The sequence below is a fragment of the Lepidochelys olivacea genome (assembly GCF_965140295.1).
Source record: "Lepidochelys olivacea isolate rLepOli2 genome assembly, chromosome: 7".
Classification (NCBI taxonomy): Eukaryota; Metazoa; Chordata; order Testudines; family Cheloniidae; genus Lepidochelys; species Lepidochelys olivacea.
In genome coordinates, this window is record NC_140417.1 from 25413259 (window position 1) to 25440230 (window position 26972).

At 42.1% G+C, this 26972-nt stretch overlaps 1 protein-coding gene across 1 annotated transcript in view; it reads left to right on the forward strand.

Moving 5' to 3' along the window:
* The window catches only part of DNAH12 (dynein axonemal heavy chain 12), a 172930-nt gene that overhangs the window by 93515 nt on the left and 52443 nt on the right, over window positions 1-26972 (forward strand). The window contains exons 42-50 of the mRNA XM_084633689.1: window positions 1393-1571; window positions 3133-3325; window positions 4661-4822; window positions 9482-9676; window positions 10580-10713; window positions 11112-11274; window positions 19395-19475; window positions 22215-22391; window positions 23874-24005. Of these exons, the coding sequence (XP_084489815.1) occupies window positions 1393-1571; window positions 3133-3325; window positions 4661-4822; window positions 9482-9676; window positions 10580-10713; window positions 11112-11274; window positions 19395-19475; window positions 22215-22391; window positions 23874-24005 (1416 nt within the window). The remainder of the gene's footprint in view (window positions 1-1392; window positions 1572-3132; window positions 3326-4660; window positions 4823-9481; window positions 9677-10579; window positions 10714-11111; window positions 11275-19394; window positions 19476-22214; window positions 22392-23873; window positions 24006-26972) is intronic.

The following is a 26972-nucleotide window of genomic DNA, read 5'->3' on the forward strand; positions in this document are numbered from 1 at the left end:
ATATTCAAAGTCCCTTAAAGGATATTTTGGCATAATTTAAGTATTATTTGAACCTAACAGTTTTTTTTTGCTTAGGACTTGCCCTTTTAGGCAGATTCTTTATTTGAGATATTCAGGAGTCTAAAAATAGAAAGAAAAAGTCCAGTTACACAGAAGCTAGGATGGATGAACTTCTGCATTAAAACATTGCTAACTTCCATTAGTGAAGGAGACAAGCTTCAATCTCTTCCATTAGTGAAGAGATTAAAAATAGAAAGAAAAAGTCCAGTTACACAGAAGCTAGGATGGATCAACTTCTGCATTAAAACATTGCTAACTTCCATTAGTGAAGGAGACAAGCTTTCAAGTTGCACAGAGTTCTTCTTCAGGCCTGTGAAAGGCACTTGGAGTGTCATAGCTAAATACAAGGTGGAATAGATTGTTTAGCATAGTAAATACAAATTCTAAGGGACCGATAAAGGTGAACAATCTGTTTTTTGTTGTGATCACATTCTAGTTTTTTGGATGATTTTTGTTTTTTAATATGTTTTTCCCACTCTCTTTTGCCATTTAATGGATGTGTAGACAAGGAACTTACCTTATGGCTCAATGACAGGTTTCAGAGTAACAGCCGTGTTAGTCTGTATTCGCAAAAAGAAAAGGAGTACTTGTGGCACCTTAGAGACTAACCAATTTATTAGAGCATAAGCTTTCGTGAGCTACAGCTCACTTCCTCAGATGCATATCGTGGAAACTGCAGCAGGCTTTATATATACACAGAGAATATGAACCAATACCTCCTCCCACCCCACTGTCCTGCTGGTAATAGCTTATCTAAAATGATCATCAGGTGGGCCATTTCCAGCACAAATCCAGGTTTTCTCACCCTCCACCCCCCCACACAAATTCACTCTCCTGCTGGTGATAGCCCATCCAAAGTGACAACTCTTTACACAATGTGCATGTCAATCAAGTTGGGCTATTTCCTGCACAAATCCAGGTTCAAGTTATTACTTCCTAAGATGAGGAAGAAGGGTGCTACCCATACCTCTGTGTTATATCCTGAAAGTTTTGATTATGTTTGTGCATGAGACTATGAACAGCATTTTAATTAATTGTGTTCAATGAATAAATAAATAAATATTTACTAGAGTTGGACATGACCTATTAGTAGGGATTTTGATTTTTTGTTTTAATCAATAAACACTGATAAAACACCCCAATACAAAAAAGAAAGTTTATCCAGTAAACAACAAAAATGGTTACTTGTATCAAAGGGCTTGTCTACTTGGATCAGTATTGTGACTAGGAAGTGTGATCTCTAAAGTGTGCTAATGTATTGCTCATTAATTAGTCCATGTAGGAAAATGACAATTAAGTTTCACTTTGCAATTTATTGATTTTATACCATAGGTAACTGAAGAAGACATGAGAAGTCTGATATTTGGTGATTACATGAACCCTGACCTTGAAGGAGATGAAAGACTTTATGTTGAAATTCCAAGTGTTCAACAGTTCAGTGATGTTGTAGAGCAGTGTTTGGAAGAATATAACCAAACTCACAAGACAAGAATGAACCTTGTAATTTTCAGGTGCACATACTTGGCATTATTAACAGCTTTAGGCAATAAACAACTTTGTAATAATATTCATTTTTGAGAAGTACACTTTTTACCTCTCTCTTACCCTTTACATGTCTCCACCAAACTGTCGCTGATTACATTACCTCTTGGCAGATGCTGGGGGCAATTCAAATGATTTTACTGGGAAGCAAATGCACTACACTTTGCACCAGAAATTCTGTTCTGATGGGAGACGAGCAATCCTGCTTTGTTATTTTCAACTGACTTTATTTTTCCTTTTTTGGTGGGGAAAGGGAGTAGGTGGGTAAGCAGTGATCTTTTCCTTTCATGTCTCTGCTTATTTCTTCAGTTAACTGATGTTTGAAGTAACATTTTTCTCCCCAGGGACCCTTTGCAGGAGCACTCATGTTTGTAATTTAGAAGTGCTGCATTAGATCCAGATGATACTATAGCTGTGAAGTTTCAGAATAGCAGCCGTGTTAGTCTGTATTCGCAAAAAGAAAAGGAGTACTTTTCTTATGCTCAAATAAATTGGTTAGTCTCTAAGGTGCCACAAATACTCTTTTTCTTTTAGCTGTGAAGTGACTCTCTAACTATCTGTTAGGGGAGAATTCTACCATTTTTGCTTGTGGCTTCTGGACCCTCATTTCACCAGGGAAAGGAATTCCAAGTCTGAGAGGGGCTGCACAGCCATGCCCTACTAATCACAGCTGCAGTTCCTCCTGTGAGGTTCTAGGCTGATCAGACCAAGCCACTGGTCTCCTAGTGACCAAGCACATAAAAAAATATCCTGAACTGGCTTTTCAGGATAAGTCAGAATTTGCTTTCTTTGAGATGATTGAACTTTTTTGAAACCAATTTAAATGGTGTCCCCCTTCATCTTCTTAAATGAGTTTTATGCTTCCTTAGGAAGGAATTCTTACCCCTCTCCCAGCCAAGGTTGAAAGCAAGACTCTTACTTTTGGCGGCCTTCCTCTTCATCTCCTTTCTGACACACTGTTCAAATATGAGGATGGGAAAATAGCTTTTTCACTGTTCCAGTGCACTAACTTTCATTCAGTCATCTCCAGATGCCACCTTTTAAAGAAATTGCTCAATTCTGTGTTTCCCAAAATCAGCAACAAAATGCATTTTGAAGGGGGAAAACATTGACCTATCCCATATTCTTTCCCATGTATTCTTCCCTATTCTGTTCATACTATTGATATTTCCCAAAAGTTAGGACTAACAGAGCAACTGTGCTTTAGACTTGGAAATTTCCTTATCTGTTGATTTCTTCTTTTAGATTGACATCTCCATCAGTCCAAGCCCACTAATTCCTAAAGCTTATATTTAGTGATCGGGTGATGTGTATATAGTTGTCACAACAGTTATGAAAGATTGGTTTAATGGCTACATATCCAGCTTTGGAGGTACTCTTCTGGGCAGGAAGTTGGGCAAACATGACTTTCTGTTCTCATCTCCCAGACTTATTGACAGAACATAAAAATATTAGCTTAGAAAAATGTAAAACATTTATAAATGTACTTTGTCTCTTTTCATCATGATGTTTAATCTATTTCATTGTCAGGTACGTGTTGGAACATTTGTCTCGGATAAGTCGTATTCTAAAGCAGTCAGGTGGCAATGTCTTACTGGTTGGAATGGGAGGGAGTGGACGCCAGTCTTTGACCCGTTTGGCTACAGCCATGGCAAAAATGTATATTTTTCAGCCAGAGATCTCTAAGAGCTATGGTATGAATGAATGGAGAGAAGATCTGAAGGTGAGTGTTAACATAATGGGTGGCAGGTATAATAGGCAAGGGGAGGCATTGCCTCCACTAGCACAGCCATCCCTGCTACCCAACACCTGGGCTCTGGTGCCCCCACCCTCTCGCCTCTTCCCCTCCCTGCTCTGACCCTTCCCTGAAGCTCCCATGGCTTGCTGCTGCTGCCTGGGGTGAATCTTCCTCCTCTACCCCATCCTCTTTCCCTTTGGAGGTCCCCACAGCTGCCAGCCACATCTCTCCTCACCCCCTCCTTCCTGCGGGGCGTGTGTGTATGTGTGAGAATGCCAGCAGGGAGTCAGTGGCAGACGTGGATGGAAGGAGTGAGAAGGTGAGCGGAGGGGATCCCTGAGTAACTTTACACAGTGAAAAAGCCTTCCAGAGACCACTGCAACTGTTAAAGAGCCATTAAAGTAGTAATGAAGCCATTTAACAGGTATTTGCCAATGCTCAGGAAGCCTTTGGCCACATTCAGCTGGCTTTTATATTGTAGGAAAATGTATTATTGGGATTAAAAACAGTTTCCAAATGACAACCCTTCAGTTATTCTCTGTACCCAGAAGAAGTAAGTGTTAACCTGGCTCAAGGAGGAGCTGACATAGCTAGTGAGTTTATTTCTTGATCTAGGCATTTTATTCAAACCCAGTTTAAGTACACGAGTCTGGCAGGGAATTTTGTGTAAGAAAAGTGATTAAACTACTGCCTTAATGCAGGCTGTCAACGACAAGCACTTTTTCAAAAGGAGAGATTAGGCTTCAGGTTGGCGCAGGTAGCCTGGCTTTTCATCTCTCTCTCTATAGCATACACCGAACTCCCTGCCACCCAGAGGAGAATCTATCTGGCAATTGAGCTATACTTGTTGCCTGTTCAGCTCCCTTGGGGAATGTTATTAGTGTTTTAAGGTGAAAAGGGGGGAGGTAGTCACGGGGTGGGGGGCAGCTGCAGGGTGAGGAGGCGAGTGGCGAGCCAGCTGCACAGCAGGTGGTGCGGGGGGTCTCATAGCGGGCAGGGAAAGGGTCTGGCGCGGGGGGAGGGTGAGGAGGCGAGCAGCAGGTGGGGAGGAGGTGAGCAGAGGGGGGGATCTTGGGAGAGTGAAGAGGTGAGTGGCGAGTCAGTGGTGGGTGGGGGCGGGATCTGGGGCAGAGCAGGGGTGGAGTGTGGGCGGGGCTGTGGACGGAAGAGGCAGGACAAGGAGCTTGCCTCCCCCATGGGACGTTTCACCCACCGCCCATGATTAACATGCATGTGTTTTGGTTTTAATTCTCAAGAAGTGTGTTCCAGAGTGTGCCATACTTTCAAATCGACTTAAAGTTAATTTTTTGAACCTTATAGAACCTTCTGAAGAGTGCAGGCATGAAGGGCTTGAAAACTGTGTTTATAATCACAGACACACAGATTAAAGAAGAAGCTTTCTTGGAAGATATTGACAGTGTTCTCAATACTGGAGAAGTACCTAATCTTTTTGCAGCAGATGAAAAACAAGACATTATGGAGGTATCCTTAAAAAATGGCTATATTTCTCTTAAAATGTAATCTCTTATTTTCATTGTGGTTTAACAATAAATAGTAAATTTAAAAGGGGAACCATAAGTTAACTTGCCCCAGCAACACAATTTTAAAACAAAACTGCAAAATTTTTGCATCAAGAATTTAACAATATATTTTTTTAAAGTGCCCATTTGGATATGTACAGTTCATTTAATGACTTTTACTGGATCTCATGAAATCTTGTTTTCACAAGATCTTCTTGTAAATTGTGTTAACTTGTTTATAAAATGGGATGGTTGATACATCCTGCCTCTGGTACAAACCTTAATTCTGAGCTCATGCTTTCCTCACACATACATAACACACTATACACGTAACTTGTGCTTATATGCCAACCCTCAATATTTGCTAATGTTGCTGAGCTTGTAATGATGGATTTGCACTTTTTCTTATTACTTGGAGGAAGAAATAAGTTCTCTGGGACTATGTAGTCTGTCTCTGTCAGTAGAAGCTTCTTGTGTGGGCATTAGGGCATGATTAAATGTCCCATAACTAGGCATTTCCTTGTTTTTCTTTTGGTGGCATGTCACATTTAACATACTTCAATCCCTTTTAAACAAAGGTAGGAGGACGTTGTTTGATGGTGTATGTGTATTGTTGGTGTGTGTGGTTGGGGAGGGTTGTTTTGTTTGTGGAATGCCATAATAAAAGCACAAATCACTTTTTCACTGCACCCCTGCAGTTTACATGGAAATCAGTGGCAAGTGCACTAGTATAACCAAGGCCAGAAATGGGCAGAAAGTGTATGTCATCAATTATATCTTCCCAGAATAGGGTTAGACCTACATTTTCAGAATACAGAGTAGCAACTGTGTTAGTCTGTATTCACAAAAAGAAAAGGTGTACTTGTGGCACCTTAGAGACTAACAAATTTATTTGAGCGTAAGCTTTTGTGAGCTACAGCTCACTTCATCGGATGCATTCAGTGGAAAATACAGTGGGGAGATTTATATACATAGATAACATGAAACAATGGGTGTTACCATACACACTGTAACCAGAGTGATCACTTAAGGTGAGCTATTACCAGCAGGAGAGCGGGGGGGGAAAATACCTTTTGTAGTGATAATCAAGGTGGGCCATTTCCAGCAGTTGACAAGAACGTCTGAGGAACGGTGGGGTGGGGGGGCGGAATAAACATGGGGAAATAGTTTTACTTTGTGTAATGACCCATCCACTCCCAGTCTTTATTCAAGCCTAAGTCAATTGTATCCAGTTTGCAAATTAATTCCAATTCAGCAGTCGCTCGCTGGAGTCTGTTTTTGAAGTCTTTTTGTTGAAGAATTGCAACTTTTAGATCTGTAATCGAGTGACCAAAGAGATTGAAGTGTTCTCCGACTGGTTTTTGAATGTTATAATTCTTGACGTCTGATTTGTGTCCATTTATTCTTTTACATAGAGGTTGTCCAGTTTGGCCAATGTACATGGCAGAGGGGCATTGCTGGCACATGATGGCATATATCACATTGGTAGATGTGCAGGTGAACGAGCCTCTGATAGTGTGGCTGATGCGATTAGGCCCTATGATGGTGTCCCCTGAATAGATATGTGGACACAGTTGGCAACGGGCTTTGTTGCAAGGATAGGTTCCTGGGTTAGTGGTTCTGTTGTGTGGTGTGTGGTTGCTGGTGAGTATTTGCTTCAGGTTAGGGGGCTGTCTGTAAGCGAGGACTGGCCTGTCTCCCAAGATCTGTGAGAGTGATGGGTCGTCCTTCAGGATAGGTTGTAGCTCCTTGATGATGCGTTGGAGAGGTTTTAATTGGGGGCTGAAGGTGATGGCTAGTGGCATTCTGTTGTTTTCTTTGTTGGGCCTGTCATGTAGTAGGTGACTTCTGGGTACTCTTCTGGCTCTGTCAATCTGTTTGTTCACTTCAGCAGGTGGGTATTGTAGTTGTAAGAATGGTTGATAGAGATCTTGTAGGTGTTTTTCTCTGTCTGAGGGGTTGGAGCAAATGCAGTTGTATCGTAGAGCATCTTGTATCGTACAAGATCTCTATCAACCATTCTTACAACTACAATACCCACCTGCGGAAGTGAAGAAACAGATTGACAGAGCCAGAAGAGTACCCAGAAGTCACCTACTACAGGACAGGCCCAACAAAGAAAACAACAGAACGCCACTAGCCATCACCTTCAGCCCCCAATTAAAACCTCTCCAACGCATCATCAAGGATCTACAACCTATCCTGAAGGACGACCCATCACTCTCACAGATCTTGGGAGACAGGCCAGTCCTTGCTTACAGGCAGCCCCCCAACCTGAAGCAAATACTCACCAGCAACCACCCACCACACAACAGAACCACCAACCCAGGAACCTATCCTTGCAACAAAGCCTGTTGCTGACTGTGTCCTCATATCTATTCAGGGGACACCATCATAGGGCCTAATCGCATCAGCCACACTATCAGAGGCTCGTTCACCTGCACATCTACCAATGTGATATGTGCCAGCAATGCCCCTCTGCCATGTACATTGGCCAAACTGGACAACCTCTATGTAAAAGAATAAATGGACACAAATCAGACGTCAAGAATTATAACATTCAAAAACCAGTCAGAGAACACTTCAATCTCTTTGGTCACTCGATTACAGACCTAAATGTAGCAATTCTTCAACAAAAAAACTTCAAAAACAGACTCCAACAAGACACTGCTGAATTGGAATTAATTTGCAAACTGGATACAATTAACAGAGTAGCAGCCGTGTTAGTCTGTATTCGCAAAAAGAAAAGGAGTACTAGTGGCACCTTAATGAAGTGAGCTGTAGCTCACGAAAGCTTATGCTCAAGTAAATTTGTTAGTCTCTAAATTGCCAAAAGTACTCCTTTTCCATTTTCAGAATACTGTTCACACATTTTGAGTGCTTAGCACTTCCAAAAATCAGGGCTTAGGTTTCATAAGTTGGACATTCAAAATTAGAGTAGTATTTTGAAAATTTAGGTCTTAATCTTTTCACATGTCCATGGTATGTCAACTAATGAACCATCAGGGTGTTACATTTCCAAAACTCATAGAAGTTGATGCACCGTACATGCACAAATGTTTTTATTTAATTAGTTATGTTACTTGATACATTTATAAAAAAACATTTCTTTCATTGTGGTTTGATAAATATATTGAGAGCAGCATTCCATATAATTTGCAAAGAAGTTAGATTATATGATGATTTTAATTGATTGGATTTTTAAGGTATTATCTTTTCATTTTAACCAAGTATTTATTAAAGATGGTTGGCTATGGATAGTTCTGTTTCAATTTCATAGTTCTTTTGAATATATTCTTTAATTTCAAATAATTTTTTTCCATGTAGCATTTAAATGTGGTAGTTATTCTGCAGCATGTCAGTTGAGATAAACTCATTCATTGTTCATAAAAATATGTTCAATCAAAATAATTCTATCACCAATCTATCTTTCCACTTTATAGATTTCTAAAAAATAATTGCTAGGTTATGTGAAATAGTCATATTTTGTGGAAAAAACTTTTGAATTTTAGGGAAATGGATGATCTGTTTTTTGTGGATTGTTAGTTAATTGAGATCAGTATTTATTGTATTGTAAGAACAGTACAGAGTAACGGTGTAGATGCTTCATATATTCAGAATATAAGGTTTCTTCTTTGAAGAAAAGTTTTTGCAAATGATTAAATGTGATATGTTTGTGTATCTGGACATTTGAATCCTTCTCTACCTGTAGGTAAATACTGCACATCCTTTTAAAGAATTGTTTTGAGTATCACTTTCAAAAATGCTTTCAGTAAGTTGTTTATTTTTATGAAATGTAGTTTAGGAGGTTGGTGTGGTATATGGCACTTAAAATGTATATTAGAGGAAGAAGAACATTGATTTTTATGAGATTGACTTTCCTTAAAATGAGGATAATAATTTGCACCTTTTTAATTTATATTAATAATTTATATCTTTTAAAATGTTTTTGTAAGTGGTTGAAGATTGATTTTAATTGTCTTATTGTTGTGTTACTAATAAAAGGCTAAGATACTTTATTGCCTGAGGAGGTTCCATTTCAAATTCTGATTTTCAGAATGTGATTTATAACCTCCCCATAAAGAGAAGGTCACATTTTAACCAGTTTAATCTTTATCCTAATCTAGAATACTAGATTGGTCAAACCAGCAGGAAATTAGTTCTAGAATAGTGGTGGCAGAGTTACAGATAAATACGACAGGTTTCAGAGTAGCAGCCGTGTTAGTCTGTATTCGCAAAAAGAAAAGGAGTACTTGTGGCACCTTAGAGACTAACAAATTTATTTGAGCATAAGTTTTCGTGAGCTACAGCCCACTTCATCGGAGGCAGTGAGCTGTAGCTCACAAAAGCTTATGCTCAAACAAATTTGTTAGTCTCTAAGGTGCCACGAGTACTCCTTTTCTTTTAGATAACTACGAGTGTGGCACCCCCAAATATTATTTGCTTATTGTTCTGTTTTTCTAATTTTATTCTGTTTATTAGCAGGTTTTGTCTTATTTTACCTATACTACATTTTAGATCATGTGATGTCAAAAAAGGATGATTTAAATAATTTTGAAATACAGTATTTAATGACAGGTTATTAATCACAGGCTTCCCCATCCCATCCATTATTCTCTAGGGAGTTCGTGCAGTAGCTCAAGCTGGCAGTAAACATGATGAACTCAGTCCCCTGGCCTTGTTTGCCTACTTCGTGAACCGCTGCAAAGAAAATCTCCACGTTGTGGTAGCATTCAGCCCAATCGGAGATGCTTTCCGCAATCGTCTGAGACAATTCCCGTCTCTCATCAATTGTTGTACTATTGACTGGTTCCAGGTTTGTAAAAATATGTTGCTGCCTCAACAGAGGGTTTCAGTTTTCTAATAATACCTGTATTTTCATACCCCATTATGTTTCCCTTCTACCCTCTGGCTAGCAGGGGTCAGCCTCTCTCAAAATATTTAAAGTATAACAAGTCATCCTCACTCATGTTTTTGAGAAACTATTTGATATTTCACCCTGTTACAGGTAAAGCTAAAAAATAATTTAAAAAAATTAGAATGTCGAGATGCAGAATATTGTAGGGGCTGACCAGTTTCAGCACGGTTGTTCCTAGTGTTACTCTGTCATCAACAACTTGCTCTCTAATGATGCTTCATTCCTTCATCTGATGATTATTGATTGTTTTGTTTAATCAGATAATATATGATGTGCTGTGTCTCAAGGCATTCAAGATTTTAAAATAGTTGTTCACATCTGAATCTTGGTTCCAATATAACAGTGTATAATTAACCTAGATTTTTTTTGTTAACAAAATCAGTTGGGTGAAAAAGTAATACGTTCATAATTTCTGTTGCCAGTTTACAGGATCAACAAGTTGGAAGCAAAGGTGTAAGCAATTTGGAATGGCTGACAAGTGTGGGGGAGATTTCACTTTGTGATGCTGCACAGTGTTTTCCTATGCTGCTGGGAAAAACTGAAGATAGAGATTCCTTAGCAGAACTAAAACCTGGATAATTACCTTTAATTGCTAAAGGCAACAGTCCTTACAAATGGTGTTATCAGCAATTAAACTGCAGCTAGATCTATTGATTAGCCTCCAGCAAACCATTTCTTGAGACATAATTTGTTGGACGCATTAAAGAAATTGCTTGTTCCAAAATGTAAAAATTACGTCTTTGCACAAATCATGAGTGGTAACACCTACATTTTATTTCCTCCCTCTGCCTTTTTTTTCAGCCATGGCCTGAAGATGCCCTTGAACGTGTGGCTAATAAATTCTTAGAAACACTTCAGCTCACAGACAATGAACGTCAAGAAGTGGTGCCCATCTGTAAACACTTCCATACTTCTGTTTTGTCACTCTCTGAAAAGTTAGTTTTGTATATTTTTAAAAAACGGGGTGATATTTTATATAAATAAAGGTATAAGGAGGATAAGATGAGACTTTTTATGCTATCAAAAGTGGTAAAATTAAGAATAATCTAAAATTAAAAATAAAGTACTAGGTTAGAGAACATTTGTTAACAATTAAGGCAATTAGGTGATGGACCACATTACTTAGTAAGGTAGTTTAGTCACCGTCATTACTGATAATTTCTGTACTGTGAAGTTGTAAATTTGAAGAACTGTGCAAGTTTAGAACATGTTTGTGTGACATTTTTATTTTTGAAACAAATGGATCATTCCTGTTAGTTGTCACACTTTTTATTTTCCACCCCTTTTATGTTTCATTAACTGTAGTTAGAAAGATTATCTTTCTTTTCCATAGATTCTTGGAAACCCTGAGACGACATAACTATGTCACTCCTACTTCTTATCTTGAACTCATTGCTGCCTTCCAGCAACTTTTAACTCAAAAACGGGATACTGTGATGAAAGCCAAAAAGGGTTATACTAATGGACTAGATAAACTAGCTTTTGCTGAATCTCAGGTGAGTAGATACACATGTTAGAACAGGCAGAAATTGAACTCAGAAACAGTTCTATAGAGACAAGCCAAAAGCAGAACCTCAAATCAAAACCTTAAAATTTCCAAGGTGGGAGCTAGATTCCAATTACTACACCTGAAACAACCCCTATGGGTTTGGTTTTGGATTAAGAAGTGGTCTGTGTAGCTTGAATGCTTGTCTCTCTCACCAACAAAAGTTGGTCCAATAAAAGATATTACCTCATCCACCTTCTCTCTCTAAAAATAGCAGAGAATTTATTTTTCAGTTTTGGCTCAGATGTAGCCAAAAACCTCATCAGAATAGCTATGCATGTAAGCTTTGGTGCCAGAATATCAGAAGTATCATGAGAACAGGAGGTCTTATAAGATTTTCACAATTCAGGTTTTATTTTGGGCAGAAATCTCAGGGCTTGTCTACACAAGGGATTTAATCCACAGTGAGGAGTGCCCTATACCTGTTGAGAAGCAGGTTGCCAATGCCATCGGAAGCTGGCCACTCACAAGTGTTATTGATTTGTAACCAACCAATTAGGTGTAGGGAGATTGACTGCTGATGCCATTGTTATGCAGATGTGCGATGCCATGCATAAGGTACTATTGCACCAGGTTATAAAGCTTGGTAGTGCTCAGGAGTTTGATGGCTTTGCACGCCTGGGTTTCCATACTGTATTGGAGCAGTTGATGGGACCTGTGTGCCTATTATTTGCCCCCTGTACCAGAGCTCAGAGTTTATAAACAGAAAGGGGTATTTCTGCCTGGTGCTTTAAGGACTGGTTGATCACTGTGGCAGGCTTATTAACGTAAATAGAGGGTGGTCTGGAAGGGTCCACAGTACCAGGATCTTCGAGAATTCACTTCAGTTTACCTTAATGGAGAAAGGACAGTTTGCATCCAAGCTCACTATGGATATTAATGGTGTGGAGATTGCTTCAACTATCTGGCGAGAGACCCAGTTTATTCTCTATTTCCCTGGTTAAAGAAGCCATTCAAAGGTCACTTGGACAGAAGGAAGTAACTGTTTAACTATTACGTCAGTAGTTGTGGAATGGTAGTGAAGTGTACATTGAGCTGTCTGAAAGAAAGGTGGTGCTGTTTGTGGAATAGGTGGGAAGCTGCAGGAAAAAACTTGTTTTCTCTGAATACTGTGTGGGTGCCTCAGTTCCCCTGTGCATTTCTTAAGTATCTAGGTCGGGGGATAAGGGTGTGTGATTTTTGTAGAGCCCTAGAGGGAAGGGATGTGCAGGTGTCTGCACAGAGAACGGCCGATGGCCTGGGCCCCTCCCCTGCAAGATGCCATCTGAAAGTGTTGGAGAAAAAAGATCAGATGGTCGTCTTGCCCACGAGAGAGACAAAGGCCAGAGGAGAGGCTGGGGGGAGTGTCAGTTTGGAGCTGGCTGGGGAAACGGAGGGAGGCCCAGCACCAGGGTCTGGGCTCCCTGCCCCCCAAGATGGATCTGACTGAGCGGGTCCTGTTGTCTGTACCTACAAGCTCTATTTTGGACTGTGTTCCTGTAATCTAATAAACCTTCTGTTTTAGTGGCTGGTTGAGAGTCACGGTGAATCACAGGAAGTGGGGCGTGCATGGCCCTGACTCCCCCACAATCCGTGACAGTCAGCATCCTGGTTGTGAACCCTCATGGAGATCTGCTCAGCAATGTACACAAAAATATCTTTATTCCAGTGTTTGTCCACAAGAGTTTGCTGTACTAACAGATTGAGATCAAGGGTCTCAACACACTCCAAGTGGCTGCTTGAGGCATATTATAAGGCTTCTGGAGTGATAGCCCAATAGGAATTGTGTGGGCAAATAGCTTAATTAGTTTTAAGAGAGAGCTAGACAAATTTATGAGTGCAATTGTATGGTGGGGCAGGGCTCAACAGCCCTGGGACTCATTTCTGGTTTATGTTTTTTGTTCCCAGAGTTCATGCTTCAGGGTTTCAGCAGGGGTCAGGAAGGGATTCCCCCCACCCTCAATGTATTCTGAGAGATGTTTTTTATCTTCTTCCTGTGAGGCATCAGGAATGGCCCTGGCTGGAGATGGGACATTGGATGGGAAGAGCCAGGGCTATAAGGTGGCACTGAGCAGTCTCTCTCTCATGTGCTTTGCTGGCTGATTCTTGCTCACATTTTCAGGCTCTAACTGATTACCATGTGTGGGGTTGGGAAGGAATTTTCTCCCAGGTCAAATTGGGAGTGACCTTGGGGTTTTTTCGCCTTTCACTGCAGCATGTGGGTGTCGGTCACTTGCCAGGATTATCTGGGTATGTAACAATTAATCATTTCCTTGCTATTTTAGGGCTTGAGCACTGGTGCACCTCGGCCCCTCCTATTCTCTGCTTGTGGCACAGTCCAGTCTTTTGTGGGCTGTAATATTTTGTCTAATTTTCAGTTGCTGGACTTAGTACACGGGTGGTGGTGGTGATGGCATCCTGTAATATACAGGAGGTCAGGCTAGATGATCTGGTGGTCCCTTCTGACCTTAAACTCTATGACTCTATATCACAGCAATGCTGATGTATTTGAATCCAGGAGCAGAAAGGCAAATTCTGGCCCTTGTACCAGTTTTCACAGAGCTTTGTACATCAGGTCAACTTCCCAGAATAGTGAAAGGCACACAGGTACACAGATCAGTAATGGACACTCACAAACAGCATGGGATAGCAGTTGGAGAACTGCCAAGTAGTGCACAGCAGCAGTCCATGAACATGAATAATACAACACATTAATTCAATTCTCATTGAAATTAATGCACTTTAAAAGAGGATTCCAGTGTTGGCAATGAATCTGGAGTCAATGCGCTGTCATGATTTGTGTCATGTGTACTCAGGCATTTTCATATCAGATTAATTCAAATTAATGCAGATTAACACATAGACACACATACAACCCATGTAGACAAGTCCTCAGAGAACAATTTGTGAGATAATGGCATGGACTAATCCAAATGTGAACCCTAACCCTGATTTTGCCTCAGACTCAGATCTCAAACTCTGTACTAAACCTGATCTGGATCCAAACACTGCTTCATCAACTCATCTCTCACTTCCTCATTAAATTTGCAGTCAGTCAAAGGCCTGGTCTACACTACGAGTTTATGTTGAAATTAGCGGCATTAAATCAAATTAACCCTGCACCTGTCCACACAACGAAGCCATTTTTTTGTCGACATAAAGGGCTCTTAAAATAGATTTCTGTACTCCTCCCCGATGAGGGGATTAGCGCTGAAATCGACATCACCGTTTCAAATTAGGGTTAGTGTGGACACAATTCGACGGAGCTATCCCACAGTGCACCATTGTGACCGCTCTGGACAGCACTCTGAACTCGGATGCATTGTTCAGGTGTACAGGAAAAGCTCCGGGAACTTTTGAATATCATTTCGTGTTTGGCCAGGCGAGCTCATCAGCACAGGTGACCATGCAGTCCCAGAATCGAAAAAGAGCTCCAGCATGGACCAAACGGGAGGTACTGGATCTGATTGCTGTATGGGGAGACGAATCCGTGCTATCAGAACTATGTTCCAAAAGATGAAATGCCAAAACATTTCAAAAAATGTCCAAGGCCATGATGGACAGAGGCTACAGCAGGGACTCAACACGGTGCCACGTGAAACTTATGTAGCTCAGACAAGCATACCAGAAAACCAAACAATCAAACAGACGCTCCGGGACAGAGCCCCAGACGTGCCTCTTCTACGCTGAGCTGCAAGCAATTCTAGGGGGGGCCGCCACCATTACCCCACCCCTGTCCGTGGACTCTGATAACGGGGTACTCTCCGCCATGCCTGAGGATTTTACGGACGGGGAAGATGAGGAGGAGGACGACCAAGCTTGAGGAGAGCACACAGTACACCATTCTTCCTGACAGCCAGGATCTTTTTATCACCCTGACTGAAATAGCCTCCCAACTCAACCAAGCCGGAGAAGGGACCTCTGGGTGAGTGTACCTTTTTAAATATAATACATATTTTAAAAGCAAGCGTTTTTTAATGATTAATTTGTCCTGAGGACTTGGGATGTATTTGTGGCCAGTACAGCTACTGGGAAAAGTCTGTTAACGTGTCTGGGGATGGAGCGGAAATCCTCCAGGGACATCTCCATGAAGCTCTAAAAGCTCCATGAAACTCTAAAAGCCTTTGCAGAAGGTTTCTGGGGAGAGCAGCCTTATTCCGTCCTCCATGGTAGGACACTTTACCACACCATGCTAGTAGCAAGTAATCTGATCTCATTACATGACAAAGCCTGGCAGTGTATGGTCCCCAGTGTTTGCTGGCATTCAAGCAACATCCATTCTTTATCTCTCTGTACTATCCTCAGGTATCCTGTGATATCGTTCATGGTAACCTGGTTGAAATACAGGGAATTTAATTAAGGGGACATTCAGAGGTGGCCGTTCCTACTGGGCTGTTTGCCTGTGGCTGAAAAGAAATCCTCCCTGCAGTTAGCCAAGCAGTAGGGGGTGGGGGCCATTAGCGCTGAGCTGTTCGCGTTTGGCTAGCAGTGATCTTCCCTGATACCAGCCACATGGTGGGGGGAGGGGTAAAGCGATCATCCCAGAGAATTGGATGGGCAGGGGGGTTAGTTTGGTTTCTGCAGCTGCACGTTAACACAAAAACTGCAGCACTAAATGGCCAACTCAACGAGCTTTGCTTGGTATAGGAAAGGAGGGCGCTGCTGTTATGAAGGTTGCAGAAGCCAAAAGACTATGGCTTACCATGGCCGCCTGCAAGCCGAATTCTGTTGCCTGGCACTGCATGTGTTATCTCTAACACCAAAGCCGCCGGCACTCAATATAAGATGCAAAATGCTGCCTTGTACTGAAATCACATGTGCTATGTCAAGTGAATAGTGTTGTTCACTGTGAAAGAGTATAGCCATTGTTCTGTAAAATGTATCTTTTTAAATACTTCACTCCCTTTTTTTCCTCCCACAGCTGCAAATGTTTCAAGCCTCCCTCCTCTGTCCCAAAGGCTATCTCAGATAAGGCGGCAAAAAAACCGCACATGCGATGAAATGTTCTCTGAGTTCATGCAGTCGTCCGGCACTGACAGAGCTCAGCAGAATGTGTGGAGGGACACAGTAGCACAGTACAGGAAAGAAGCCAATGAATATGAGGACAGGAGGGATGATCAAGATGAGAGGTGGCAGCAGGAAGATGAGAGGAGGCAGGATGCAACGCTGGAGCTACTGCAGAATCAAACGGACATGCTCTGGCATCTGGTGGAGGTTCAGGAACGGCAGCAGAATCACAGACTGCTGCTGCAGCCCCTGTTTAACCACCTTCCCTCCTCCCCAAGTTCCATAGCCTCCTCACCCAGACACCCAAGAACGCGGAGGGGGTGGAGGGGGCTCCGGGCACCCAACCACTCCACCCCAGTGGACAGCCCAAGCAACAGAAGGCTGTCATTCAACAAGTTTTGAAGTGGCCTTTTTCTTCCCTCCTACCCTCCTCCCACACCCCGCCCGGGCTACCTTGTGAGTTATCTCCCTATTTTTATAATCAATTAATAAAGAATACATGGTTTTTAAATGATAGTGACTTTATTTCCTTTGCAAGCAAGCTGTGATCAAAGTGGGGAGGGCAGGTGGCTAACAGGGAATTAGTCAACCAAGGGGTTGGGTTTTCATCAAGGAGAAACAAACAGAAGTGTCACAAGGTACCCTGGCCAGTCATGAACCTGGTTTTCAAAGCTTCTCTGATATGCAGCTTCCTGCTGTGCTCTTCTAATCATCCTGGTGTCTGGCTGTGCGTATTCAGTGACCAGGTGATTTGCCTCAGCCTCCCACCCCGCCATAAACATCTCCCCCTTACTCTCACAGAGATTGTGGAGCACACAGCAGCAAGCAGCAATAACAATTGGAATATTGGTTTCGCTGAGGTCTGAGTGAGTCAGTAAACTGCACCAGCGACCCTTTAAACGTCCAAATGCACATTCTACCACTATTCTGCACTTGCTCAGCCTATAGTTGAACAGCTCCTTACTACTGTCCAGGGTGCCTGTGTACGGCTTCATGAGCCATGGCATTAAGGGGTAGGCTGGATCTCCAAGGATAACAATAGGCATTTCAACATCCCCAACAGTTATTTTCTGGTCTGGGAAGTAAATCCCTTTCTGCAGTCGTTTAAACAGACCAGAGTTCCTGCAGACGCGAGCATCATGAACCTTTCCCAGCCATCCCACGTTGATGTTGGTGAAACATCCCTTGTGATCCACCAGTGCTTGCAGCACCATTGAAAAGTACCCCTTTCGGTTTATGTACTGGCTGCCTTGGTGGTCCGGTCCCAAGACAGGGATATGCGTTCCATCTATAGTCCCACTACAGTTAGGGAATCCCATTGAAGCAAAGCCATCCACTATGACCTGCACATTTCCCAGAGTCACTACCTTTGATAGCAGCAGTTCAATGATTGTGTTGGCTACTTGCATCACAGCAGCCCCCACAGTAGATTTGCCCACTCCAAATTGATTCCCAACGACCGGTAGCTGTATGGCGTTGCAAGCTTCCGCAGGGCTATTGCCACTCTCTTCTCAACTGTGAGGGCTGCTCTCAACTTGGTATTCTTGCGCTTTTCAGGGCAGGGGAAAGCAAGTCACAAAGTTCCATGAAAGTGCCCTTATGCATGCAAAAGTTTCGGAGCCACTGGGAATCATCCCAAACCTGCAACACTATGCGGTCCCACCAGTCTGTGCTTGTTTCCTGAGCCCAGAATCGGCGTTCCATGGCATGAGCCTGCCCCATTAACACCATGATCTCCAAATTTCTGGGGACTGTGGTTTTAGAGAAATCTTTGTCCATGTCCTCATCACTCTCGTCACCACGCTGCTGTCGCCTCCTCGCCTGGTTTTTCAGGGTCTGGTTCCGCATAAACTGCATGATAATGCGCGAGGTGTTTATAATGGTCATAACTGCTGCAGTGAGCTGAATGGGCTCCATGCTTGCCGTGCTATGGCGTCTGCTCGGGCAACCCAGGGAAAAGGGCGCAAAATGATTGTCTGCCGTTGCTTTCATGGAGGGAGGGTTGACTGATGACATTTACCCATAACCACCCGCAACAAATTTTTGGCCCTATCAGGCATTGGGAGCTCAGCCCAGTATTCCAATGGGCAGCAGGGACTGCGGGAGCTGTGGGATAGGAACCCACAGTGCACCTCTCGCAATGTCGACGCTTGACACGGTACTGTGAACGCACACCACCGAATTAATGTGCTTAGTGTGGACGCATGCACTCAACTTCATACAATCTGTTCCCAAAAATCGACTTCTGTAAAATCGGAGTAATTTCATAGTGTAGGCAAGGCCAAAGACTACTACGTTTTAAAGTAGGCTGCAATCTTAAAAATAGAGCCAGGATATTTTTCTTCGTATGTAGAAAATACGTATACCTACATGGACCATACCTGAACAGCCTGTTTTTTTTGTCTTTTATACCCAGGAATTGTGACCTATGTCATTCCCTTCATGCAAAGTGTATCTCACTGGTCACTGCTTTTAGCACAGTCTTAAAACATAAGACCAAGATAAACGGACTTTTCCATTTTTCTGCAGACATCATTGTTTGTTTATTTATATTGTGATAGTGCCTAGAGACAGCGGCTCCACTGTACTAGGCACTATGCAAATATATAATAAAGGGATGGTCTGTACTCCAAAGAACTTACAGTCTAAGTAAGTGCTTGCATGGATGTGACTCCATGAAACCAAAGGGCTGCAGGATTGAGCACTATAATATTAATCTTTCTGCAGTGTTTTCTTTGTTTTGATATAAAAGCCTTGCTTAAATTATTAAAATCAATATCACTAAATCAAATCCTGGCCCCATTTAAAATCAATGGGATTTCACCCACTGTTCTTATATGTAGTAATTTTATGTATTTATAGTACTGATGTTTCTCTAATTTTTAAACCACAGGTTCTTGTCACTAATGTTTGAGCCTGTTTTCAGGGAATATAACAAGTTTTTATGGGGTTCTTTTAAATATAGTACCCATATTTGATTTTATACTGTATTTAAATGTTAAACTTTCCACTTATTATTTGCTATATTTTTAGCATCAGCATTTACTGCTACTGTGATAATTTTATAAAGAAATGTCCATCTAGGTTGGTGAAATGAAGCAAGAACTAGTTGATCTGCAACCCAAACTGGAGGAGGCTAAAGTGGATAATGCAAATATGATGAAGGTAGAGTTAAGCAAATATATTGTTTAATGCTGAAATACATAATTTGAGTTATTTGTAATGATTAAATTATTATTTTAATTAGAAACTATCATGTTGATAAGGTGGGGTTTCCAGGAAATCTGGGGAAGTAGGGTTCCCATTAGAGGCTCCTGCTGGTAAAGCTCTATGAAAGCCCAGCAGAATGTAAAGCTGTCTCCCATAATGATATCCTGATGGGGAGAAAAGACAGAAATAATCTGCAAGAATGAATCCCCTTGGGAGCATAATGGACATAGCTAATTCCATAGGATATACTTTTTAATGTCTTGCACCAGCTTTGTTGAGTTTGACTCATGAATAGTCAGGTGTGGCCATTCCTATGTATGATCTGAAGACTAATTAATGAGTAGTATAACTCCAAAATACTGAATATATAAATGCACATTTTGTGCTGCCTTCTTAATATGAGGGCATGTCTACGCTACAGTCTTAACTCAATCTGTTAGGTCGACTTACAGCCACCACAGTAATTACTGCAGTGGCTGGTGTCCACATTACCTTCCTTCTGTTGGTGGCGTGCATCCTCATTAGGAGCATTTCCACCAACTGAAGAGGGGCAGTGTGGGGAGCTGAGTACCAGGGCTTTCAGCTCCATTCAGCTCCCTGCTGGGAGCCCAGCTGCCACCCAGGCTTCTTGCCTTCACACTCCCAACCAGGAGCAGAGGGCAACCACCTGGGCTTCTTGCCTCCCCTTTTCCAGCCAGGAGCAGAGGAGAAGCCACCCGGGGCTTGTCACCTCCAGCAGGGAGATCCACGCCTGGAGTCCAGTCAGCTGCCATGCTCCCAGTGGGGATTGGGGAACTGGGATCCTGGGAGGAGGGGCAGCAGGGCTCCCACTGGAGAGTGGGGAGCCCGGGCGGCAGCTCAAGCCGGGAGCCTGGGTGGCAGTCTGGCTTGGATAGAACCTGGTAGCAGCCTGGCTTGGGAGATCGCTTTCTTCTTAATTTCACGGCTCCAGCGGAAAAGAATGACAACCAACAGCCAACATAAGAAACACAGTGTCTACACAGACACTGTGTCACCCTAACTACACTGACGTAAGCCCTCTCGTGGAGGTGGAGTTATGATGTCAGTGTAGTAAAGCACGTATATCAGCAGGATATGTAGTGTAAACACTAACATAGTTAGGTCAACATAAGCTGCCTTATGTCGACCTACCTCTGTAGTGTAGATAAAGCCTAAGTAATCCCGTGAAAGCACATTGTACAGCGTTTGTGTGAATATTACAGATCCATAATGCCACTTGCAAAGCAATTAGTTTTTAATGAAGAGTACTTACTGTACAATATATTTGTCCATACCTCAGAATCTCAGTTATTCATGGAGGAGCTTTACACTGAATTCCTGAAAGGGGTAGTATAATTATGCTATCGTATGCTGTCTGTCTTACAAGGGAGATGAGTTCAAGATACAAGCTTTGTTCTTGTTTTTGAAGCGCCTGTGGTTACACATTGATGCTTTATCTAAACTAAAAACGTCTGCCAGTATAGCTATGCTGGTCAGAGGTTTGATTCCCTGACTGATATAACTATGCTGGCAAAAGCCCCTAGTGATTGCAGTTTACAGATAAAACTGCACTTTTGCTAGTATAGCTTGTTTTGCTCAATGGGGCTGGAATAAGCTATACTGGCAAAAGCTCAGTTTTGCTGGTATAAACTGCATCCATGCTCGGAGCACTTTGCCAGTGTAGTATACCAGTGCAGCTGTACCACTGAAGTCCTACTAGTGTAGACATGGCCTAAGGTTATAGGCTGGGGTTTTCAACAGAGCCTAAGGAAGTAGGGTGCCCAACTCTCATTAAAATTTCATGGATTTTGGTAGTTTAACTCTCTCTTAGTAGATGTACGTGGATGCTCTTACAGTAACTGTAGTACCAAATAGACAGAAGTCTTTCTTGACGTTTTTGTCAACTTGGCTGTTACTTAAAAATGGCTTTCTAAAAATGCATTCCAGTACATTCTGCCTTCTCTGACAAATCTGCATTCCAGGTCAGAGTCCCCAACACCCAAAAGCTTTGAGGGAAACTAGTCGTCAGATAGACAGAAATGGGAGGGAGTCATTGCCCTGAATCAAGTGATGGCCTCTTCACTCAAAAAAAAAAAATAAAAAGCACAATAGGTATAGTCTATATTACAGACTAGGGGCCTGTAAAAATCATTTTACATTACAAATCCATTTTTAAGTTGCAGCATGAGGCACAAAAAAATCGCCTGGTAAACTTGTGGCCTTTTTCACTGTAAAAGTATTGTAAAAACAGCTATTTGTAGTAACTGCAATCTTAGTGCACGTAGTGATGGGTTTCTTGGTAGGAATTTCAAAATTGTAGGGATATAAAGCCCTTATTTAGTGCAAAGAACACCTTTTATATGTCTCTCAGTTCCAATTTCAAATCTAAGGCTGCTTATGTTTGTTTGATTCTGCTAGCTATTGACGTGGGTCCACAGAGATGTTATGTTACTCCTACAAAATTCCCATTACCTACAGATCTTTTCTTTTCAGTTTATTTTGAGAAAACAATTTTTTATGCAGGTCAGTGTCACATAAATTAATAATGATTCTAATACTAACCTACTGAAAAAGACAAAGAAGTAAACCAAAATTATTTTATAGATGCTCTACGTCATAGCCCCAGACAGTTGATTGAATAAACACCATTCAGTGGCAAGTTCGATAAATTCTGCTCATGAGTGTTTTCTTTAGATTATAGAGAAGGAATCGGCAGAAGTGGAAGCAAAAAGTAAAACTGTGAAAATAGATGAAGAGATTGCTACAGAAAAAGCAGCGGAAGCCCAGGAACTGAAGAATGAGTGTGAGAGTGACCTGGCAGAGGCAATTCCAGCGCTAGAGGCTGCACTTTCTGCCCTTGACACCCTTAAGGCGAGCTAAATTTTTAAAAGTGGCACTTTAAAAAATTATTTAATTTTTCTGTGTACTTTGGGTTATTTGCCAAAGAACACATTAAGGAGAAAAGAAGAAAAGGTTTGAAAAAGGTTAAAATTCTCAGTTTTTGACATCTGGGTAATCACAAATTCTTCTTCTGAATTTAGGAAATCTGTTAAAAAACATACTTGTTTGTGTCATGTGACACAGAAAGTACTTCTGAGAAAACAGTTTTCAGATATCTTCTCTGCTTGAGAGTTGAAAGCCTGTGTGATTTTTTTTTTTTTTTGTCCCTAGACTTTCTTTATAAATACTTTCCCAAGGCAGTATGTCACTCTCCCTTCTTTCCCTGGCTCCCATCTCTCTAGCTACTAGGTTCTGTCCTTTATTCTTTTTTCTGGTCCATCTCAGCTTTAGGTTTTCTCTATCTGCTTAGTCACAAACTTCTTTGAGCACCACTCTGTATATCTTTGTTTTATCATCTTTTTGGAATGAGTGGGTCTGATCATGCAAGGAGCTGTGTTCCTCCTGCAAGATGTTGAGCACCCTCAAATCCTGATGAAGTCAGTGGAAGTTGAGGTCTCTCAGGAAATGCTCAGCATTAGGCCCTAATCTCAGGATTAGGCCCTAAATCTGTTGCTTTAGGAAACCACCTGGCCATTACTACACAAAAAAACTTAGATGAGAAGAGGAATCCTGATTAAGATCTTACAAACACATTTATACATGCTTAACTCTCACATGTAGTCTGATTCAGTTCTTTCATGGGACTAATCACATTCCTAAAGCTAAGCACAAGCATATTGGCAGGACTGGAGCTGTATTAGGCACTACACAAAATCGACATATTAACATTGGTGTTTAGTTTCGCCACCTAGCTAAGCTTAGGGATGTCCATTCAAGGAATCCAGCGCTTACATTTTTGTTTTAAAATTATAATGTGGCTAAGAATTTTCTGGATCTTGAATTTTTCAGAGTCACCATTATGACTCAGTTACCAGACTTTAGAACAGTATTGTAGAGAAAATGCCTGCAGGAGCTGTTCATTTGGACTTGCCAAACATATGAGATTTCTTGTGTGCCACCTTGGGTTAAGTACCAAAGAAATCTTTTGACCTAGTCTTGGATTTTTGTATGGTTTGTTTACACTTACTAAACTTGATCTAATTTTGATCTCCCATGTATAAGAAAAAGTTGCTGTAGGGTGGATTTTTCTTGTGTTCAGGCAATATTAACTATATGTTTTCAAATCATCCCTTGTAAAAAAACAAACCCTATAATTATTCTTATATTTATTGTGTGCAGTGTTAAAATTCCTTTCATTTCTGTTTTTATTCACTACATATATGCTACTTGGTCATGAGAAATTGATAATACTTTTTTCTTTTGTTATGAATATTGAGCTTAATGTATTTTGTGTACGAGATACAAAACTGTAAATCAATACATTTTATTTTTTAAATGTCACTTTTGTTTTAGCCATCTGATATAACAATTGTGAAATCAATGAAGAATCCTCCATCTGGTGTCAAACTAGTTATGGCTGCCGTCTGTGTTATGAAAGATATAAAACCTGAAAGAATTACAGATCCTGCCGGGACTGGAGGCAAGGTAAAATGGCAGAAAGCAAATTTCAAATAAGAATGTAATTTTTCTAATATATTTGTTCATCAATAGCAGTTCTTCTCAAATGAAAAATATAGGGCCCTATAAACTAGACACACATTTGCAGCCTTCAAGAAAACCATGGATGCAGGCTGTACATCTGCAAGGAGACAGCTTCAGCTTCCAATCCACCTGTTGTGGAACTACAGAATAGCTTGTGGAGGAGTGGAGAGTTCACTGTTTTCTGCTTTCTGTGACTCCTGGTCCTGTATCTGTCGTTCTCCCTGAGAGTTGCTACTGCTGTTGTAGACACAGGGCAGTTAAGTGGACTCTTGCCTTAGCCTCTACAGGTGGTGAATCAGGCAGAACTCCCTTATTGTACAAGGGGTACCCCCTGATCATCAGAGTAAAGGGTCTTTTTCCCCACAGTCACTATTTGATTTTTAAGTCTGGTCTAGGGAAATATTTGGTCCGACAGACTCCTCTCTCTGTGGCTGATTCCATCCTCAAGGAGATTTCATCTTCATACCATGTGACCCCATTGGATTTCTTTCCTTTTTGTCTTGGAAAAGAACATTGCTTTGACATTAGAACATTAGGGAAGATGGGCCTTATATTAATAACATACACGAGGAAACTAAGGCCTGGTCTACACTACGAGGTTAGGTCGAATTTAGCCAGGTTAGGTGAATTTTATAATGAATGGTTCAGAGTAACAGCCGTGTTAGTCTGTATTCTCAAAAAGAAAAGGAGTACTTGTGGCACCTTAGAGACTAACCAATTTATTTGAGCATAAGCTTTCGTGAGCTACAGCTCACTTCATCGGATGCATACTGTGGAATGAATGTGTCTACACAACCAACCCCCTTCCGCCAACCTGAAGGGCTCTTAAAATCAACTCCTGTACTCTTCCCTGACAAGGGGAGTAGTGCTAAAATAGACTTTCCTGGGTCGAATTTGGGGTACAGTAGATGCAGTGCTGTGCAATTTGATGGTATTGGCCTCTGGGATGTATCCCAGAGTGCTCCAATGTGACCTCTCTGGACAGCACTTTCACCTCTGATGCACTAGGCAGGTACACACGAAAAGCACCGGGAACTTTTGAATTTCATTTCCTGTTTAGTCAGCGTGGCGAGCTCAGCGGAACAGGTGACCATGCAGTCCCCCCAGAATTGCAAACGAGCTCCAGCATGGAGGGAATGGGAGACACTGGATCTGATTGCTGTATGGGGAGAAGAATCTGCAGGCAGAACTCCTGCAGAAGAAATGTTGATATATATGTCAAAATCGCACAGGGCATGATGGACAGAGGCTACACCAGGGACACACAGCAGTGCCACATGAAAATTAAGGCGCTCAGGCAAGCCTACCAAAAGACAAAGGAGGCAAACGGTTGCTCCAGGTCAGAGCCCCAGACATGCTGCTTCTGTGATCAGCTGAATGCCATTCTAGGGTGGGACCCTACCAGTACCCCAACGCTCTTCGTGGACCCAATAAGGATTTTGAGGAGGAGGGGGAGAATGCGCATCAGGCAAGCAGAGAATCCGTTTTCCCCGGCAACCAGGACCTTTTCCTCACTCTGGAGCCAATACCCTCCCAGAGTGTATTGTTCTTGGACCCTGAAGGTGGAGAAGGCACCTCTGGTGAGTGCACATTTGTAACAAAACTATAGGGGTTAAAAGCAATTGTGTTTAATGTTTGATTTGCCCTGAACAATTGGAATGCATTCGCGGCCAGTACAGCTATTGGAAAAATCTGTTAATGTGTCTGGGGATGGAGCGAGAATCCTCCAGGGACATCTCCATTAAGCTCTTCTGGAGGTACTCTGAAAGCCTTTGCAGAAGGTTTCTGAGGAGGGCTGCCTTATTTTATCCTCCACAGTAGGACACTTTACCACACCAAGCCAGTAGCAAGTGATCTGGAATCATTGCAGCACAAAGCATGGCAGCGAATGGTCCTGGGTTTTGGTCGCATTCATGCAGCATTCAGTCTTTATCTTTCTGCGTCAGCCTCAGGATGGTGATATTATTCATGGTCACCTGGTTGAAAGAGGGAAGTTTTGTAAGGCAACAGTAATCCCCTCTATTTGGTGATCCCCCACACATTAGACCCCAGGCATGCTGGGCTGTTTGGGCTTGGCTAAAAGGGATCATCCCAGAGAATAGCCATGTGGGGGCAGGGAGAGGGGTGTGCTGCACATCCACCCCAAAACAGCAGCCCCTCCTTTTAAACGGCACTTGCAGCCCTTCCTTTTAAACCGCAAACCCAACTGGCACTGGTTGCTCTGGGAAAGGAGGGCGCTGCAGTTTGAAACCATTCCCACATGTTATGAACGTGGAAGAAGCCAACCTAACGTACCCTTTGGTTTACCATGGCTGCCTGGAAACCAAATTCTGTTTCCCATCTGTGTGTGATGTGTCACCATACTGGCAGGCGCTCAATGTAAAAGACAAAATGCGACCTTTTACCTAAAACACATGTGCTGTCTGCAGTGAATTGCTTGATTCACTGTGAAAGAATCTCCCTTTTGTTCTCAGAAATGTATCTTCTTAAAAGTCTACTCTTCTTTTTTTTCCCCCCTGCAGCTGCAAATGCTTCTATGCTCCCCGCATCAACTCTGTCCCTGAGGTTATTGCAGATTAGAAGGCGAAAAAAACACACTCGCGATGACATGTTTTCAGATCTCATGCAGTCCTCCCGCACTTATAGGGCACAGCTGAATGCATGGAGGCATTTGGTGGCAGAGGCCAGGAAAGCATACAGTGAGCGTGATCGGAACACCCAGGAGGAGATACTGAGGCTAATGGGGGAGCAAACAGACATGATGAGGCATCTGGTGGAGCTGCAGGAAAGGCAATTGGCGTACAGACCCCCGCTGCATCCATTGTGTAACCGCCTGCCCTCCTCGGCAAGTTCCATATCCTCCTCACACAGATGCCCAAGAACACGGGGGTGGGGAGGCTTCGCGCACCC